General features: G+C 33.7%; 5 protein-coding genes and 1 non-coding gene across 6 annotated transcripts; 2 read left to right on the top strand and 4 right to left on the bottom strand.

Moving 5' to 3' along the window:
* Window positions 1–550: 550 nt before the first annotated feature.
* LOC137832901 (cleavage and polyadenylation specificity factor subunit 3-I) lies at window positions 551–3,203 on the bottom strand. Its single transcript, XM_068641294.1, has 2 exons — window positions 2,582–3,203; window positions 551–2,380 (listed from the first exon to the last, which is right to left on the bottom strand). The coding sequence occupies exons 1-2, from the start codon at window positions 3,017–3,019 to the stop codon at window positions 746–748; spliced, it is 2,073 nt and encodes a 690-aa protein (XP_068497395.1). The 5' UTR covers window positions 3,020–3,203; the 3' UTR covers window positions 551–745.
* Window positions 3,204–3,264: 61 nt separating this feature from the next.
* On the top strand, window positions 3,265–3,338 carry TRNAR-UCG (transfer RNA arginine (anticodon UCG)). Its single transcript has one exon. It is a non-coding gene; the product is annotated as a tRNA-Arg (tRNA).
* A 1,525-nt stretch (window positions 3,339–4,863) lies between these two features.
* LOC137832892 (multiple organellar RNA editing factor 1, mitochondrial) lies at window positions 4,864–7,403 on the bottom strand. Its single transcript, XM_068641281.1, has 5 exons — window positions 6,913–7,403; window positions 6,544–6,641; window positions 6,393–6,458; window positions 5,319–6,238; window positions 4,864–5,115 (listed from the first exon to the last, which is right to left on the bottom strand). The coding sequence occupies exons 1-5, from the start codon at window positions 7,275–7,277 to the stop codon at window positions 5,104–5,106; spliced, it is 1,461 nt and encodes a 486-aa protein (XP_068497382.1). The 5' UTR covers window positions 7,278–7,403; the 3' UTR covers window positions 4,864–5,103.
* Window positions 7,404–10,218: 2,815 nt separating this feature from the next.
* LOC137832902 (MLO-like protein 4) lies at window positions 10,219–14,402 on the top strand. Its single transcript, XM_068641296.1, is given in 16 exon segments — window positions 10,219–10,468; window positions 10,597–10,654; window positions 10,845–11,056; window positions 11,228–11,344; window positions 11,572–11,632; window positions 11,776–11,867; window positions 12,067–12,141; window positions 12,282–12,367; window positions 12,615–12,664; window positions 12,747–12,787; window positions 12,883–13,053; window positions 13,139–13,174; window positions 13,260–13,327; window positions 13,713–13,773; window positions 13,861–14,128; window positions 14,131–14,402. Coding segments are annotated over 16 exon segments (1,584 nt in total). The 5' UTR covers window positions 10,219–10,342; the 3' UTR covers window positions 14,193–14,402.
* Window positions 14,403–14,589: 187 nt separating this feature from the next.
* Window positions 14,590–15,445, bottom strand: LOC137832905 (ferredoxin-A-like). Its single transcript, XM_068641298.1, has one exon. It carries the CDS (start codon window positions 15,250–15,252, stop codon window positions 14,806–14,808), a length of 447 nt encoding a protein of 148 aa, XP_068497399.1. The 5' UTR covers window positions 15,253–15,445; the 3' UTR covers window positions 14,590–14,805.
* A 2,604-nt stretch (window positions 15,446–18,049) lies between these two features.
* LOC137832904 (uncharacterized) lies at window positions 18,050–18,934 on the bottom strand. The gene has a single exon (XM_068641297.1). It carries the CDS (start codon window positions 18,917–18,919, stop codon window positions 18,380–18,382), a length of 540 nt encoding a protein of 179 aa, XP_068497398.1. The 5' UTR covers window positions 18,920–18,934; the 3' UTR covers window positions 18,050–18,379.
* Window positions 18,935–19,207: the final 273 nt, after the last annotated feature.

Below are 19,207 nucleotides of genomic sequence, written 5' to 3'. Positions count from 1 at the left end.
TATATTTTTCAATAAAAGATTTCTTATAAATTTAAAGTGTTTTAACTTTTAATATTCTCTTTAACATCATCATTTCGCGAGGGGAAAACAGATTGGTTAATCTCCATTTTTATGTCGGTATCTCATGGGGAAACAAATCGTGATAAATTCAAATTGCACGTACTTTGATCCCAGATACACTTAGCACCAACATTATTAGATTAAAATAAAATAATACTTCAAAGATTCTTCTGTTAAAAAATTAAAAGAGCATTCCTGAAATAGGCATACTAAATCATTTACATTCTTTTAATTTATTAAGATTCCGAACATCGAAAGTTATTTGGTGATAATCATGAACCCTTAATCATCTGAGACACACTACTAGTTTTTAGGTAAATAGAACATCAAACCTAACAGTCCAACACTGTATTTCCCAGCACAAGATCCATGGTAAGCAAAATTCAATCATTCATGAATTAAAAGAAAATCAGTATGCTTTAGAAACAAGGAGATCAGTATTCAATCATGCGCACCATCGCTATCAGCTAGAAAATGACAGACAGAAAAATTAAAGACACATTAATAAAACATTTGAAGACTAAATGATTAAATGTTCGATGAATAACAAAAATGGGGCAGAGAATGTTGTGTCCAAGCTCGTCATTCTAAAGATACAGTAACTACATGTTATGATAACTGTCTCATGTGAGCAAGTGTTTGGTGGCATTGAACCTTCCCAAGACAATGCAAGAAAAGGAATAGACTATGGTGCAGGAAGAGGAATTGGCTTCACAGAACTCTGAATACGGCGGAATGCTGTCTTTACTCTTTCCTTGAGACCTTCATTTTCACTCTCAACTTCCCCACTTTCTTTGTTGAGCTCTGCTACATTCCCATCAATGCTGATTATCAATTTACCATTTTCACTTTTCTTCACATCTCCAAAGAGTGAAACGAGGAGGGCATGCATAACCTTCTCTGCCTTCTTCTCACTCTCTTCCTCAATTTTAACGGCATCAGCTTCATCCATTATTTTTGGGACATCACGGCTGATATTTAAAATCAGAGCAACAATTGAATCTGATACCATGTCCCCAATGGGGTCAGCTGCCCAATGCAAGGAGATATGCTTTTCAGATTCTTGCTTCACAGTAACGCAGTCATGGACTTGCAATGTAGGAACTCCAGATTCCTCATCCACTGACTGCTCAACACTCTCATATATCTGTTTTAGTCTATGCCGAATGACATTAAAGGCACAAGAATAAGGAATGGTAATTCTCTGAGTGATGCTTGCTGTTGATAGTTGTGAAAAGACATGGAGATCATCAGGTGCCATTATCTGGTATGTGAAGCCTTTTTTTACCAGTAAACCACTGACAGTTTCGCCAACTTCCGGTGTTTTCTCAGCCAGCTTCCCTATGGTTTTTGCCATTTTCTGGGAATTGAAATACATTTCAACAGATTGACAGTTTTTCGGAGTAAGAATTTTGGTGTTGCGATCAGCAAATTGACTCATAAGCTTCTGTTTGAGCCTGCCCATCTCATTAGCTTCCCCATGAACAAGAATTATATTAGGGGGATTGAGCTCTTCTAAGAAAGCACTTGTTTGAGCAGAGTCAGCGTGAGCAGAAAAGGAAATGTAGTGCACCTGCATGTTAAGCGGTGCAGTGAGTCCATTCATGAGAGTAACCTCCTTGGGTTCATTGATGATGGTTTTTGCCAATGTCCCTTCAACAACATACCCTGGTAAAACACAAGCATTTTTCTTATCAGAGCACCACATTTCAAATAGTTGTCGTGACAAACCACTCTGAAGCCCACCAGGACTTGCCATCACAACAGACGGTCCCACATCTTTGAAAACATCAATGCTACTCAAAGCTGACACGTGCTTGAAGGAAAAGGGATTCGACTTAGCATTCTTGATCCTGTCATTCATGGAAAGGGTATATGTTTCATACACGGTCAAACATTTTTTTGCAAGAGGAGAAGCATAATAGATGGGTATATTCTGAAGCTCTGGATGATTTTCCCAATACTCATCAAGGATCAGGAGGAGCTCCTGTGCACGACCAAGGGCAAATACTGGAATCAACACACGACCCCCCTGAGAAATGGTGGAGTGAATAACATCAGTGAAGCGTTTTTCCCGAGTGTGCCGAGGCTGATGGTGCTGTATACCATAGGTGGACTCTATAATACAAACATCGGGGGAAAACTGTGGGGTCTCAGCAGCTCGGAGATGCCGATCTTCCTCGCGCGAATAATCTCCAGTATAAAGAACTCGGACACCAGCGATGTCAACCATGAACATAGCAGCACCAAGCACATGTCCTGCAGTATAACACCAGAATCGAATACCGTTCACTTCCAATGTTTGATGGAAATCTATCACCTGCAGTCACAAATTTCTGTAAGCAAACATTAAAGAGATAAACTAAACTACAACCCTAGATAAATAAATTGGAAGTTGATTTTGCTTAGCTTATACGAAAAACTGAATTCACCACACCTTGTTAATTTTCCTTCTACGAGTAGTGACGGAGAAGTAAATTTAAGTAGCGAGAAGCAGAAAAGGCGAAAATGAGAAGAGAACCTCGATTTTATCCATGGAGCGGTTGATGTCCTGTTCGTCATAGAGCATGTCTTCGACGGAGACTTTACTGACTTTGACAAAATCGGACAAGAGGAGCTTGTAAATGGCCTTGGTGGCGTAGGTCATGAAAACGCGGCCACGGAAGGTGGTTTTCTCGAGAAAGTAGGGCAAGGAGGCGGCGTGGTCCAAGTGGAAGTGAGTGATGAGGAGGACGTCGACGGTGGAAGGGTCAATCTCGTCGAAATAGGGGAGAGCGGCCATGCCGGAGTAAGCAGGGTGAATGCCGCAATCGAACAAGACGATTTTGCCTTTGTAGGACATGTAGACGCAGGAACGGCCAACCTCATTTCCGGCGCCTAATGGAGTGACTATGAGCTGATCTTCCTCTCTGCTGCTCCCGACGACACCGTCGCCGCGTCGCTTCACCCAACCGCTCATTCCGATTCGATTCGCTTCTCTCTGCAACCCTCGCACACGAACAAGGTTGTGCTCGAACCCTAACTCCCGCTTTATTCTAATTTTTCACTTTATCTGAAACGACGTCGCTTCCAGTGAGTTCATGCATAAAATAACTACCCACATACTTGTATTGACAAAAATACGTTATAGCAATGGTTCAGTTGTAACCAAAAGGATCTAATAATAACATATTTAAAATATTTGAATGTAGAATAGTCAACAAAGACCGCATAGCGCAGTGGATTAGCGCGTCTGACTTCGGATCAGAAGGTCGTGGGTTCGACTCCCACTGTGGTCGATTGTTCTAAATTTTTAATAGTTTTTTTTTTTAATCTTTTGATTGAAATTATATTAATTCAAGATGAATTTAAGGATAAATACATTTCACTTAGTTTCAATTAGAATTCATATAATGTAATTTAATTGGACTTTAACTGTAATTATTGGTTGAATTTATATTCTTAAGTGCACTAACCTAATTGGCATATGTAACATATTATGTTTTCTCGTGTGATTTCTGTTCATCAATTTCTGTGTTAGATTGCACTAGATAATATGTTTTTTTTTTTTACTTCTGATCCTTGATTTTGGAATTGTTTTTTAACGCGATAACTTGATTTTGTTCGTTAATTATAATTTATGTTTAATTTACTTAATTCCATACAATTATTTGCTTAATTTAATAGGTAAAAAAAACATATCAACTATTATAATTGAATTTTATTGTCGTTTTTGTGAAGTCGGCTATTTATATTTTAATTTTTTAATTTGGTTGAGTATGACATTGATTAAATTTGGCGTTGTTGTTAGAATATTCAATTAAATTTCAATTTCTAGTTTTCTTATTCGTCTGTCTGTAATTTTTTGTTGTAATCAATTGTTAATGTTCTTTTTTATTTTCTTTTGAAAAGAAGAAATTTAGTTCCTGTTTTAGGGTTCAGTAATGCCCTTTAATCGAGACCTTTACTATAGCAATGTTAGTAGCCTTTAGAAGGATTATCTTGTATTTGGAATTTATTGGAGAAAGAATTTTGTTATTGAGCATATGGGTAATAATGCAATTTAATGTGATTATCTTTAGTATTTTCTTATATGACTACTTTATATTTGGTGTGGTACAACTTCAACTTGTAAATAAAATTTATTTGCAAAAAAAAAGTTATTATCCCTTCCTTTTCTTGATGTTTTTTTTTTCAATCAGGCAAATCTTTTGTTTTCAGTAGATCCTTTTCGAGTGTGTTGCCAACAGTCTTAATAGTTTTGTTTGTCAATTAATCTATTTCCTTACTCTTCAACAAAGCATTATTTTGCCAATACATTTATTGAAAGAGTGATATTGTTTTACTAAAATTGATGTTAAGAATAATATTTATTGTTGTTCGTGTAAAGAAGCATTAGAATTCAGTGATTATACGTGGAAGGAGTTCATATATCCATGTCATTTCAGCTTAAGCCTCAAAACTGCCACTGATAATAGAAGTCTGATTTTCCTTGGGAGCCTCAGACACATTGAAGCCAGACCAAGAACATTCTTTGAATATGTTTTAATGCCCACTATTCTCAGTCATTAGCACAATAATCCTTTTCTTCTTTGCTTCAACCGCACTTCTCACTAACAACTTTTATCATCAGAAGAATTAGATCTTCCAAAACTTGAAATATATGCCAAATTAAGATATCAAACAAAAGAGTAAGACATGGACGTTGGGTGTGGGCTATGGCACTAGGCTGCCTATGGAAACTGACCAATTTGCCACATGATACAGAGCAAATTCACAATTATTAACTGTTTCGTTCGTCACAATGAGAACGAGAAAGAGGAGTAAGAGAGCAAAGTACCACGTGAAATTCAGAGTTCAACCATGTTCAAAAAACAAGGTAGCAGCCAGTACTAAATTACATACCACATCCAACTTTGTCACAGCAGTGCATGAACTAAAAGTTAATCGATACACACCGACAGCTCAATAAATCAATATTCCACCAAATGGAAAGGACATGCAAATCAGCTTAGAATGTGATTAGTACTTTAATACAAGCCGCCCACATGTCTCCGACTACTCTCAATATCTTCCCTGCAAAAAATAACAAAAGCAAGTTATCTTTTGTATTGATAGAGACAAAGTTGAAATTTTTTCCAATAGCAAAGATCTAGCCTCAACGAATACAGACCCGCAATAAAATATATTGAACTAAATATTAACATCAGTTTTAATCTCTATTCTGACTAATTTGACTCAGAAACTTGAATGTACTCAATTTTGGTTCTCTACAATACCTCTCCAGTAAAATTGCCTCGGCCAGAAGGTTGATTCCCCTGCTGCTCAGCCTGTTCAAATTCCTTCATGTATGACGGTATAAAAGTATCATCCCTCACATCTGAAGCACCATGCCTAGGCACAGTATCTCTTCTTTCCCCTTGTCCCGGTCGTCCAAAGTTCTGCTGTGGCATATAACTCCTTTCCCCTTGTCCTGGAGGTCCAAAGCCCTGCTGCTGAGCATGAGGTGGATAATTCTGCGATGCTTGATTAAAGTTCTCCTGGGGTGGATAATTTTGTGGTGTCTGACCGTAATTTTGTTGGGGTGGAAAATTGCGTGATGCCTGACCATAATTCTGTTGGGGTGGATAATTGTGTGATGCTTGGCCATAATTTTGTTGGGGAGAATAGTTCTGTGATGTCTGGCCATATCTCTGTTGTGGTGGATAATTCTGAGATGATTGACCATAATTTGGCTGGGGAGGATTGTTCTGTGATGTCTGGCCATAATTTTGTTGGGGAGGATTGTTCTGTGATGTCTGGCCATAATTTGGTTGGGAAGGATTGTTCTGTGATGTCTGGCCATAACTTTGTTGGGAAGGATTGTTCTGTGAGGTCTGGCCATATTTCTGTTGGGGTGGATAATTCTGAGATGCTTGGCCATAGTTCTGCTGAGGCGGATAATTCTGTGATGATTGACCATAGTTCTGCTGAGGTGGATAATTCTGTGATGCTTGACCATAGTTCTGTGAGGGTGGATAATTTTGTGAAGGTCCATAGTTCCTTCCATCCCCATGCATGGACTCCTGACTATTATAAGAGGGATTCTCTTGTCGGTTGTACTGACCAGGACTCCTATTCCGGTCTCGTCTTCCTTGATTTCTCCCATACTGTACTGGTGGAGGTCGAGGGATAATAGTTCCATCAATGTACTGATCTCCTATTTATCAACCACGAAAACTTTATTTCAGAAACATTCTTGTAATCAAAAGGGTAGCAAACTGTTGAAGTGCACATGATATAGCAAATACTGAAATTTGAACAAGTAATGAATAAATCCAATCAAACTTCTGAAAAGAAAAAAATAACCATACCCCCGTACTGCTTGTTCACTGGATCAATATAGGAATCTGGTAGCACAAAGATGACTCCAGGAAGACCTGTTAAGATGCAACAAATCAAACACCAAATTATATTTTCTCGACATGATCATGGAATTCGAGAGTGAGAAGCAGGAACAAATACCTTCAAATTTTTTAGACTCTTCTTCGGTCATGACTGCCTGAAAGCCTGTGTAAGTTGTTGTACTGCACGCATATATCTTCTTCTTCGCCTCTTCCACACTGAAAAAAAACCCAAATATTCAAGTAAAGACCACCAGTACCAACACATCAACACGCTCTCAACTAAAATTGGCTGAAAATCACAAAATTTCACTGTTTCTAATTTTAATCAACGACCTCCACACATGATTTTGCAGTTATCGATAATAGAGTGTGTTGCTCGCACTCATCGATATTTTTTTCATAATCTAACTTATTTTTGGTGTATGCGAACGAGTTATAATCAAAACATTGTGATAGGAAGAGTTGTACGAGAGATGAAGTGAGGAACCTGATGTTGAGGCCTTTGGCACAAGTTTCCTCATAAGCGCGAACCATGTCTTCGGGAGAGGGTTTGTTGTCTCGGGGGAAGTCCATGACGAAGAGCCAGTGGTTGTAGTCGCAGCCCTCGAAGAGAATGGTATCGGGACCAATCTCGTCGGGGATGTTGCTCTGCGAGGATCTAACAGAGAGAAAAGAAGCTGATGATGACCTGAAAGAACGGGACTGAACCACACCCTTCGGAGAGTGGGAACTCCATGGAACGGCGCACCTGATAGGGGCCGAAATGGACGACGCATGCGCGGCGGAGATGGAGTGGGTGACGCCGGAGAGTGCTCTGAGGGTTCGGCGGAGGCGAATTAACGACGACGCCATGAGAGAGTGTAGGGTTTTGGAAGATTAGGGTTTTAGGAATCTCTTTCTTCTAATATTTGAGGCTCAATTTCAATGGTTTAAGGAACGGAATAAATGGTATGAATGGTTATGCAACCCCCTTTTCTTTCAATTTTTTTCTTACATGTAATATATAAAGTATTCTTTTATAATTAATAAAATAATAATATTTTCTCTTATTGATATTTAAAATTTGAAGCAATAATATAACAAAGAAATAAGTGTAGTAAGGAAATTTAGATAAAGTATTATATTATATGTGACTTTCCCTGAATAAATATAACAAGGTTGTCCTTAAAAATCCCATATTTAACTATACAAAAATTAGTAATATGTGTATTGATAGAACAACAAATACTAAAAAAAAAAACAATTGTAAGAAAAATAAAAAATAAAAAATATATTATCCATTTGTTGAGTTTTGACCTAAGGTTTGGAAATCACTCTTAAATAATATTTTCGTGTCGAATATATATATTGGACATCTCGTAAGATATGTATGAGTGAAGTGTCTACTTAAAAAAATATTTATTGCATTTCTGACAATTATAGCACGACTCTAACGCAATTTTTTTAAAAAAATATTAATTTTTTAAAAATTCAAACTTATTATATAAATTTTTATTATGATTATAAAAATAAAAAAACAATTTTTTTAACTAGACATAAAAAAAACATATTTTTTCTAAAAAAATTAAAACATACTTGTGCACATAAACATAAATCTTTATTATCAATTTATATAATTTATAATTATATAATATATAAATTTGTGTCCTACATTTTAAATATTATACATATATTCGTGTACATGTCGAATCAATGTCTGTGTGTTAGTGTCTAGGCTACATAGGTTATGAGAGAAAAATAATCGCGGGTATTTATGAATATTTATAGATATATTTTAAAATAAATATTTGTGTATTTTTAAATTGAATTATCCAAAAATCACTTTAAAAATATAACTCAAATAAATTACACTAAGAGTACTTAAAGCACAATTTTTTTTTTTTAAATAATACTCAAACCATAACACGAATTAAAATTAATCTCTTTAAAACAATTTTAATAAGTAAGTCTAAATAAAATAAATAGTTCAATTAAATTACACTTAAAAAAAAGATTGTGTTAACCTAATAGGACATGTGTACACTGTGGATAGTTTATTCTAACATGTGTCACTATTTGATACTAACATCACAATGGATTACTAATATCACCAAAAGATTAAATTCAAATTTTTAAATCCTATTTACAAAGGTTTAAGTATTTTATCATCAAATCACTAAACTATTAATAATTGTATTTATACAATTTATAAACTTGTATAATTAAAATGAAAGTATTTATTAAATAAAATTATTATCTAAGCATTTAGCTTAAAAGTAAGATAATCTCACAACTTTTGTCCATAAAGATTATTATTTTTTTATATTTTATAGATATATAAAATAAGAAAATAAATCTATTGTAGTATTTTTACACCATTACAACTTTTCTTTAAGTTTATAAAAATTAGATCCACGCCTCATTTATTTTTCAACACTTGATATATTTATATTCAATAAGACAAGATGATTAAGACATTATAGTCTTTTACATTATTTGAACTTTTCAATTCAAGAAAGTTAGATTCAAATTATATTTTATCTGTATAGTAAATAGTTATATTGTGATCAAAAGTAACTTTTAATTGTTAATAATTTATTTTTAAAATATTTAAAATATGACTCAAAAAAATTAATATCCTATATTTGTTTTAAAATATATAAAAAACATAAGAAACTAATATTCATGATAGATTATCATTTGTTTTCAAACATAAAATTATCTTAAAATAAATGAATAACTCAATAAAGTGTGAAGTATATATGCATTTTTTCAACGAATAATACTCATTTGAAAATCATGCTTAATAGTGATTATTTGTTCTGATGAGTTTTTTTCTATCATTTTGAGAATCAAACCTTAATAAGAGTTTATTTAAAAAATTAAACACCACTCTAAAAACAAAATCTTGAAGATTTTAACGTCCATGTACTAAACCTTAAATTCTAAGACACGAAATTGGTTTTGGTCTCTTCAACTGATTTTCGTTCCTGGTTCAAATTTTATATCATCCAGTTGTTTGTAGTATAAAAATGATTGAAATAGATCATTTAATATATACAATTGTTTCAATTTGAAATTCATCAACCATTAAAAACAATTTTAGTAAGTATTTACAATCAAAACATCAACAAATCTTGAAAAAACTTGTAATTATTTCACGTATACAATAACTCATTTCTATAATTTCTATATTATAAATAACTGGATAATCTAAAGTTTAGAACAAGAATTAAAACCAATTTCATGTTAAAAGAAAAAACGAAAAATATATTTAACTTATATTTAACTGATGATATAAATACCAAATTAATGTATCTTATTCCTCTTTATCTCATCATATTATATATCAAAGTTCTTTTATTATTTTCTGTTAGTATTTTCTGTTTCCTTTTGTAGTTTGATTTGTTGGGAATTGATATTGATCGTATCAGCATCCACATGCATAGAATATACCAGGTTTCTATTGGGACCCTTCCAACTTACAAATTATTAGCAACTTACCTGGGAGACTGGGAAACCCTCCATGTGCATGCTTTTCGATTTGGAGAGAGGAAAAAGCACGACACTGGAAAGTGAACAAGGTTGTGTGGCCTCAGAAAATAATAATTAACTTTTTTTATCACCAAAAAAGAATAAACAAATATGAATATTTTGGTTAAAGTATAGTAACATATCAAAATCCAAAATAACATAAAACATATATATAAACCAACAACTAAAGATTAAATAAATAATGAAGTTTTTTGTGTAAGGTGAGTGAAGTTTCCAATGTGCACATGCACCTTCTTCACCAAATAATTATTAAACTAAGATACACTTCCGTTTTGCACTGCACTTCCCCATTCCCTGGATCCCATCTGGCTCCATTTATGTGGAATCAAGGAACTATGTTTTTCCCATGAAAAAGACTTCAACTTGTTGCTTTGAAGTGAACAATGGCAGAGGTGCTGCAGCGAGGTCGCTCTCTGGCTGAGACACCAACATATTCAGTTGCCTCTGTTGTTGCTGTCATGGTCTTTGTCTGCTTATTGGTTGAACGTTCAATCTACCGCTTTGGAGAGGTAAACACTGCAAATTTATGTGTAGTAGTACACTGTAGAGTGAACAAATCACCCTTTTCACTGGTTACTTTCTGGGTTGCTACTTCCCATGATAAGTAGAAATGAAACTTTTTTTTCTTGTTGTGCAGTGGTTGAAGAAAACAAGAAGGAAGGCACTTTTTGCTTCACTGGAGAAACTCAAGGAAGGTAGTGACACTGAGTATTATTTCACATTTCCATTATGCCTTATGTTCTTGAGTTACTGTTGTAAATGTCATATTAACCGGAGATTAGAATATTTTATATTATATATTTGGGTGTAAACCTATCTTATAAACCAGTTTTACGAGATTGACTTAGACTTAAAGATTAGTATCTGTTTTTTCTTTTGTGATAGAGCTGATGTTGCTTGGACTTATCTCTTTGCTGTTGGCACAAAGTGCAAGATGGATCTCTGAAATTTGTGTGACTTCGTCACTTTTTAGCAGTCGATTTTATATTTGTTCTGAGCAAGACGTGGACATAAATGAGAATATCATGCTGGAAAGCTCATCATCATCTATCCCTGATGAAACTAGTATTACTGGAGCATTCAACCAATGTGGAGAGGTAACATACACTAATTACAACTACATTTAAGCTTTGCTTTCTTCACTGCAGTGAGTATAATGTTAGCCACTAAATATCTTGCATATAGTGTCAATGTCATACTTAATATTAAATCTTTGTTTCTTTGCAATACTGCATAGCCCTTCCAAAAATACTAATACATGAATGCAGGGTCATGAACCTTTTGTTTCATATGAAGGTCTTGAGCAGCTGCACCGGTTCTTATTTGTTCTCGGAATCACTCATGTTTTGTATAGTTGTCTGGCAGTTGGTTTGGCAATGAGTAAGGTAAGTCATCATAATTTTCAGTTTACTACATGTACAACATCAACCCCAGAGGTGTTTTAGCAACATCATGCTCTTCTAACCAGTAATGCCAATGGTTAAATTAGTGTCTTTGTTTAAGGGATCCTTGTTCCAATCGATCACTTGGAGTTGTCTTCATTGCTGTTGTTTTCTATGTTTGGTAGTCTGGTTCATATCATTTATTTTATCTTTGTTGCAAGTGTTTGTAGATCTATAGTTGGCGCAGATGGGAAAATCAGGCTAGGATGCCAAGTGATGGAAACCAGCAAGGTAAATGGCATAGAATGGTTACTTCATAACGATTGGTCTTAAAATGTGACATCATATCATGAATGAAATCTGACAAACACTTCTGCATTGAATAGAACAGATTAATCTATGTCCTAAACTTTTTATTAATTTTTGTTAAACAGCAAAGAAAATCAAGTTGATGAAGCGACAGACAACATTTATTTTCCATCGCACTTCTCATCCATGGAGCAGGAGTCCAATCCTAAACTGGATGGTAACATTTCAACATAAATGGCACATCCTTAATTATTTGTGTGCTGCTTTTACTGGGATGGCCTTTTGATGCATAATTTCTCTAGCAACTCACCCATCTAAACATCTTTCTAGCAACTCCTAGTTTCTAAATGTTTTTGGTGTCATCCTTGTGCACAGTTTGAATATAATGGATTAATGTTTGTGATCTGATCTTGCAGCTCTGTTTCCTACGTCAGTTTAGGAGCTCTATACGAAAATCAGATTACCTTGCACTACGTTTAGGTTTCATCACTGTAAGTTTCTTATCTGTTGAAGGATGTTGGATAAAATAATGCATGCTGGAGACTTGTTGGTCCACTATTGTTCCCTGATTGCCTAATCTTTTATTTGATTCTTCTAAATCGAAGTAATTTTCGTATTCACAAATTTACAGGAACACAATTTGCCGTTATCTTATAATTTCCATCAATATATGGTTCGAAGCATGGAAGATGAATTTCATGGCATTCTAGGAATAAGGTAAGAACCATTTTGAAATGGATTTCTTCTTTTAACTGGTGTTTCTGAAAACCGATGCAAGTTATTAACTGTAAGTTGCTTAATTAACTAACATAGCATGCTCGTGAATCATGATTAGCATAGGGAATTGAGTGATGGGAAATGAAGTTTCCAATACAAATGTTTTTTCTAATCAACATTAGACTTCTACTAAGAAAAACAATGAGAAAACTAACAGCTGAATAACCCTTTTTTTTCAATTTTGCAGCTGGCTGCTTTGGATTTATGCCATAGTGTGCATCTTCGTGAACATCCACGGTAGCTTCTCTTCAGAATCATAGTATATTGTTAGTGTCTTTAAAATTAATTTCTTCAGATATTTAAGTTTCTAAATTTGCAGGTCTGAATATATACTTCTGGCTATCATTTATCCCTGCAATTGTATGTATATTCTAATTTGTTGTTTTAACAAATCAAAATGAAAAAGTCCATTGAAAGTTATTTCCATCAAGGTCTGATTTCTCTACACGTAAAAGCTTGTGATGTTGATAGGGGCAAAGCTTCAACATGTTGTATCCACCTTAGCACTTGAAATTATGGAGCAGACAGGTCCGTTTCCTAGGACACAAGTAAAGCCACGCGATGATCTATTCTGGTTTAAAAAACCAGATATACTGTTATGGCTGATACAGTTTGTCATATTTCAGGTAAGAATCGATAACACTTTATTTGTAAGTAGGTCATGCTGCATGGTTGTGTTTTCTGTTCTTATTTTCTCCACTGTTCATGCAGAATGCATTTGAAATGGCAACGTTTATTTGGACATTGGTAAGACTTCAGTTTTTCAAGATTGTATACGTGACTTATGACTTGCTTTTGTTCAATGAATTATCTTCAATTTCTGTTTTTGTAGTGGGGATTCCAAGAACAATCGTGCTTCATGAGAAATCATTACATGATCATCATTCGGTTGGCATCTGGGTTGGTGTCGTCTCTCTTTCAAGATTTTTTTGTTCTACTTTCTTTACCAACTTTCTGGATTTTACACTACTCCAATCTTTTAACTTAAGAAAACTTCCTCCACTTAAGAAGTAAAATCTACTATATCTAATCTAGAAAATATTTTCACTATAAAACTAGAATTACAATATTTATTTTTCTCAGTGAGGATAACATTCAATCTCATCTAATTTCTCTCTAACATCTGACTAGGATTTCGATATCTATTCTCTCATTTCTATTTTTCTATTTTTCTTTTATTTGCTTATTGCTTTCGCAAGAGTCAATTTTGTATCTACACCTGAGAGAGAATTAGTTCGATTTTTCCACCAGGAAGACTCACATTTCGTTATTTTGAAACTTGCAGTGCTATTGTTCAGTTCTGGTGTAGCTACATGACAGTGCCCCTGAGCATAATAGTTTCTCAGGTTGGCTTAATGCTCATTGTTAAGTTCTTAACAAAGTGTTCTAACGAAAACGTGATGAAAGTAAATTTATTTGATGATTGGCCTCAGATGGGATCGAAATGCAAGAAGGCCTTGGTGACAGAGAGTGTTAGAGAGTCTCTGCATAGTTGGTGTAAAAGAGTGAAACACAAGTCTAAGCATGATTCGTTGCATTCACACACTGCAAGATCAGTATGCTCCCTGGAATCAACAATTGATGAGAGGGACGAAATGACAGTAGCATCTGGGACTCTAACTCGATCCTCTTCTTTAGGGTCTTTGAATCAGATAACAGTGAGTTCAGTAGAACAGCTGAAGTTGGAGACCCCCAACAAGGCAAAACATTCAAGGTAGCTGAATATTTGTCTGAATCTGTATATACTAATTCCCCACAACGTTGAAGATCAAAGCAAAAGCTATCACTCTTCTTGATTTGTTTCAGAAAACATGATTCATTAGTGTTTTATTTTACTTCAGAACTAGTTGGAACTTCATAGAGCATAGATGTACAAATCATTCTTAAATGAGCATAGACATTTAAATCATTCAGATACAATATTAGATATATCATCTATCTTTTTAATATATATGAAGGTTAACAAATTTTAGCATATCGGAACTCTAACTGCTCGAAATATTAGTATAATTCACTAATGTGCATGACAAAAACCAGTGTATTTTTATAAATATTTGATACATATCACCAGAGAGGTGAAGTAATTAACGAGTTAATGCAGAATAAGTTGTTCATGAACAAGCACAACACACGTTTATATCCTGAAAAATGGCACTAAGATATAAAAACAAACTTCAATTGTTGCACTTTCCAATCCTAACAAGACTCATAATCTCTTACGCAAAGTAAGAGAAACTATAAGTCCAAAAAACATAAAAAACATATACGAGGAATCCAACAGAACCACATATACAGCTAACACAAACGTATAAATTTCTTACACTCGTCAAAGAAAAACCAGAAGAATAGAATGTTAATAACAAAAGTGATGATAAGATTTAAGCAACGAGCTCCTCCTCCTTGTGGGTGACAATAACAACATCAGAAGTGGGATAAGCAACACAGGTGAGAACAAAGCCTTGTTCAATTTGGTCGTCATCAAGGAAGTTACCATCAGACTGGTCCACTTGGCCACCCACAACTTTGCCAGCACATGAAGAGCAAGAACCAGCCCTGCATGAGTAAGGAAGGTCAATGCCTTCTTCCTCTGCAGCATCAAGAATGTATGCATCATCTGGGCAACTGAACTCTTGCTCTCCACTTGGGGTCACAAGCTTCACCTTGTAGCTGGCCATGGCTGTCACACGACCTCCACGTCCTCCTTTCACACCAAAGACAGCATTAGCATTGGAGAATGCCTTGAGGCTTGTGTGGTTCAGAGGCTGCTTCCTGAGGAAGGAGGTGTTCAACACAGAGCCACAGGAAGCGGGTGTGATCGAAGCCATTGGTCACTGCAAGCTTGTTGTTGTTGTTGTTGGTGATGGATAACAAATGGGAGCATGAGCTTGAAGAAATAGTGTGCTTATAACGTGCATGAGGTAAGGCCACATGCAACCCTATCTGCCACGTGGCATCATTCTATCTCTCATTATATTCACTATTTTTTGTGTGTGTAAGATTTATTATAAATTTAATTTTCTTTTTTAATTTATTTCTTATTTACAAAATTATAACTTGTCAAATTTCATTATTTGCAACATATTTAAGGTGTTACCATCTAAGAATGAAACCTCGATAACCTATTTATTAATAAATATTTATATGTACAATTATTTTTATTTTTATTTTAAAAAAACATGTTTTTTTCATAGCTCATTCAAAAGTATTTGGTTTTTATTTTTATAATTACAATAAAAATTTATATAATAAGTTTAAATTTTTAAAAAATTATATTTTTAAAAAAATTGTGTTAAAATCATGCTAGAATTGTTAGAAATTCAACAAATATTTTTTGAATTTGACACTTGAATGAGAGACATCCTACGAGAGTATCGGTGTGTAATACGTCTGTAACACGTTATTTAATATCGCATTTTTTTATATTTTATATTTTTTTTAATACTTGTTAAACACAAACAATTTACTAATAATATTAAATATATTTTAATACTAAAATAAAGATATTATACTTGACCCGACTATAATAATATCAAATATATTTTTAATAATAATAATATTTTAAAGAAAAATATTAAAGTTAACTTAACCAATTATAATAATATTAAATATGTTTTAATTTTTAAATTTCGTAATCCCTAATGTTAATATAATATATTTTTAATATTTGTTTAAGTTAATATTAATCTTACATATAAATTAATGCAAGTAATAATGAATATAAATCATATATTATTTTTAATCTAAAACCTTATGATTTAAACAATAAATATTCACATTCATAATAGTATATAAAATGTATTTTGGAATAAACTTTTTCCAAAAATAAACTTTCCCGAACATCCTGTAACAGGATTTATGGAACAAAGATTTCGAAAACATATATAATAATTTTCATGACGAGTTTTCTGAAATAATTATCTCCCTTTTTTGTCTTAGTATGGGATGCAATTATTAATTAAGAAGTGTAAGAAGAAAAAGCCCTTATAATAAAGTATAAATAAAATTTTGACTTGGATCCAATGGCCCATTATTTATTTATAGGCTAACCCGTAATTTTAGCCTGCACCTCCATAGTTTAGGATGTTTATTTTTAGTATTCTAGAATGTATTTCATAATACCAAATAAAATATGCATTTTGAATTCTTAAAATATATTTTTGAATCTAGAAATACATTCAATTGCATAATTCATAATACATTAATCTATTTTATTTTATTTTGTATAATTCAGAATATATTTCCAAATTTGAAAATACATTTAGAATTGTGAATTGTGTTGGTTTAGGATTTAGGATTTGGAATTGTGAATTGTGTTCAAACTATGATACAATTTTCAGCAAGCAATTGTGTTGGTTAACATAGTGGGAACTGTGATACAATTAAGCCCAATTCTTCATACACTCAATCATTTTTAACTTATACCCTATACAAATTTAAAATTTTGAAAATATCCTTTGTTCTGAAAATAAAATTCCAGAATTAAAAACGATGTATTCTGAAAAAATAATCCAGAAAAGATTATTGTGCTCCAAAAATAAAATCCGAAAATATAAAATCAAAATTTCGTTACAGATAAAAAAAATCCCTAATACAAAAAATTTGTTCTTTCTAAAAAAGTGAATCCGAAATGTATTTTTATATATACCTTCATTTTATCTAAGAATATTTTCGTCTTTTCATACTGAAATTAGTTGGAGGAAGTAATTGCCTGCAATTAATGGATTGAATGCAAAAGATTCATCCAATAAAGTGCAATAACATGTGGAGGTTGAATGCTACCAAGCCTATTCATCTTTCCCTTCACCATACATTTATGTAGCATTCATCTTCTTCACTTCACATGCTACTTTCTTTTCTTTGCAAAACTGTTATATATTTAATGAACTCAATATTCACCATCATTGTTGCCACTAGATCTCCTCTTAAAAAGAACATCTAAACATTTTGTACCATGTTTGATTCAGTAATTAGCCCATAAAAACTGTTTCTTTGTATTGATCACACAGTAGTCCTTGTGTAAAATTCTTGAAAAATTTGTGGGACATTTTTACTGCAAAATGAAAACATCTTTCTTAAAAGGAGACAACTCAATCTAAAAACTCATTTCCATCTCCTGTGTTTGATGAATGAATGAAGTGTGACAATCCTAGCTTTCTTCTTCTATCTTATTACCTTATACTAAATTTCTTTAACTACATCAGAGAAATGGCTTCAAACCATAAGCCAGCATCTTCAAGTAGAGATCTCCAACAACAGTACATTTCATTCTTTATAAGTGGAAGCGAAAAGTTGAGTTAAGCTTGAAGTTCGCTCTTTAATGTCCACTCTTTAATATAGTATCATAATCATTTTCGATACCTCACCTTATAAAATCTCACCTCATAAATCGATTTTATGAAGTTGAATTAAACTTAAAGTTAATACAGTTTAATCCTATTTGTTTACTATCAAATAATTTCTTTTATTCAGACAGAGAAATCAATTGTAATGTTTTATATCATATAATGCCTCAGAAACTCTTCTCAGAATCAGAGTAGAATTTGAGTTTGTAAACTAACTTATTTTCTAATCTTATATGAATTTTAGGTGTAGTTAGACCCTCCATTGTGCATGACTCTTAGCTTCCAACAACCCAAAAGATCTAAAATGGTGCAGATAAGAATCAAAGTCACCATTAAGATCAGCATGAATTCAGAACAAGCAACTAACATCAGAGTTCTTAACTCAACCAACAAGGAAAACATTACTACAGTGACTACAAATTCCCTGAACCAATAACCAACACATAATAAAAAGTTTGATGAGATTCTGAAGGTGGAGTTCATTCTCTATAGTCTAACTAACAGCATAAAACAAAACTAAAATACCTTGATCATGCAATAACAATCTTCCTCCTCCATCACATTTGAAACAAAAGAAGCATATTCTAAGAAAATGGTGGGAAAGGGAGATTTATCCAACGAGTTCGTCCTCCTTGTGGGTCTGGATAACAACATCAGAGGTGGGGTAAGCAATACATGTAAGAACATATCCTTGATCGATTTGATCGTCATCTAGGTAGCTACCCTCTGACTGGTCCACTTGGCCATTCACAACTTTGCCAAGACAGGAAGAGCAGGCACCAGCCCTGCATGAGTAGGGAAGGTCAAGGCCTACTTCTTCTGCAGCATCAAGAATGAAGGTTTCATCTGAGCAGACAAAGGTTTTTTCACCCTCTGGGGTGATAAGCTTCACCTTGTGTTTAGCCATGGCAGTGACACGACCTCCACCTCCTCCTTTCACACCAAACACTGCATTGGCCTTGGGGAATGCATTCAGACTCACTGCATGTCTCCTAAGGAAGGAGGTGTTCAAGGCAGGGCCACACATAGCTACTGTCATACACGCCATTCTCCTCCTCTTCTTCTTCTTCTTCTTCTTCTTCTGCTGCTTCTTCTTCTTCTTCTTCTGTTTTATAGATAAGCCAAACCAAGGAGCTTTTTGAACTAGCATTGTCTGATCACAAAATGATGTGAAGTCACGTACAACCTTATCTGCCACGTGTCTCCGTATTATTCGTAGACACCTTACTCCAATTTCCACTGCAATAAAATATTAATATTTATAATAAAATAAATTATAAAAATAAAGGAATGTCTTTAATAAAAATATAAAATGTTAAAAAAAATTAAAATTAAAAAATTAAAAAAATTAAAATATTAATATTTAGTGGGATTAGATGAAGTGAGTGTTAAGCAATCATTTTCCTTAATAAAAACACATGTAACACGTTTTAATAAG

This window comes from Phaseolus vulgaris, chromosome 6 (assembly GCF_000499845.2).
Source record: "Phaseolus vulgaris cultivar G19833 chromosome 6, P. vulgaris v2.0, whole genome shotgun sequence".
In the NCBI taxonomy this organism is placed as follows: domain Eukaryota; kingdom Viridiplantae; phylum Streptophyta; class Magnoliopsida; order Fabales; family Fabaceae; genus Phaseolus; species Phaseolus vulgaris.
This window is presented reverse-complemented; position numbering and strand designations above follow the sequence as displayed.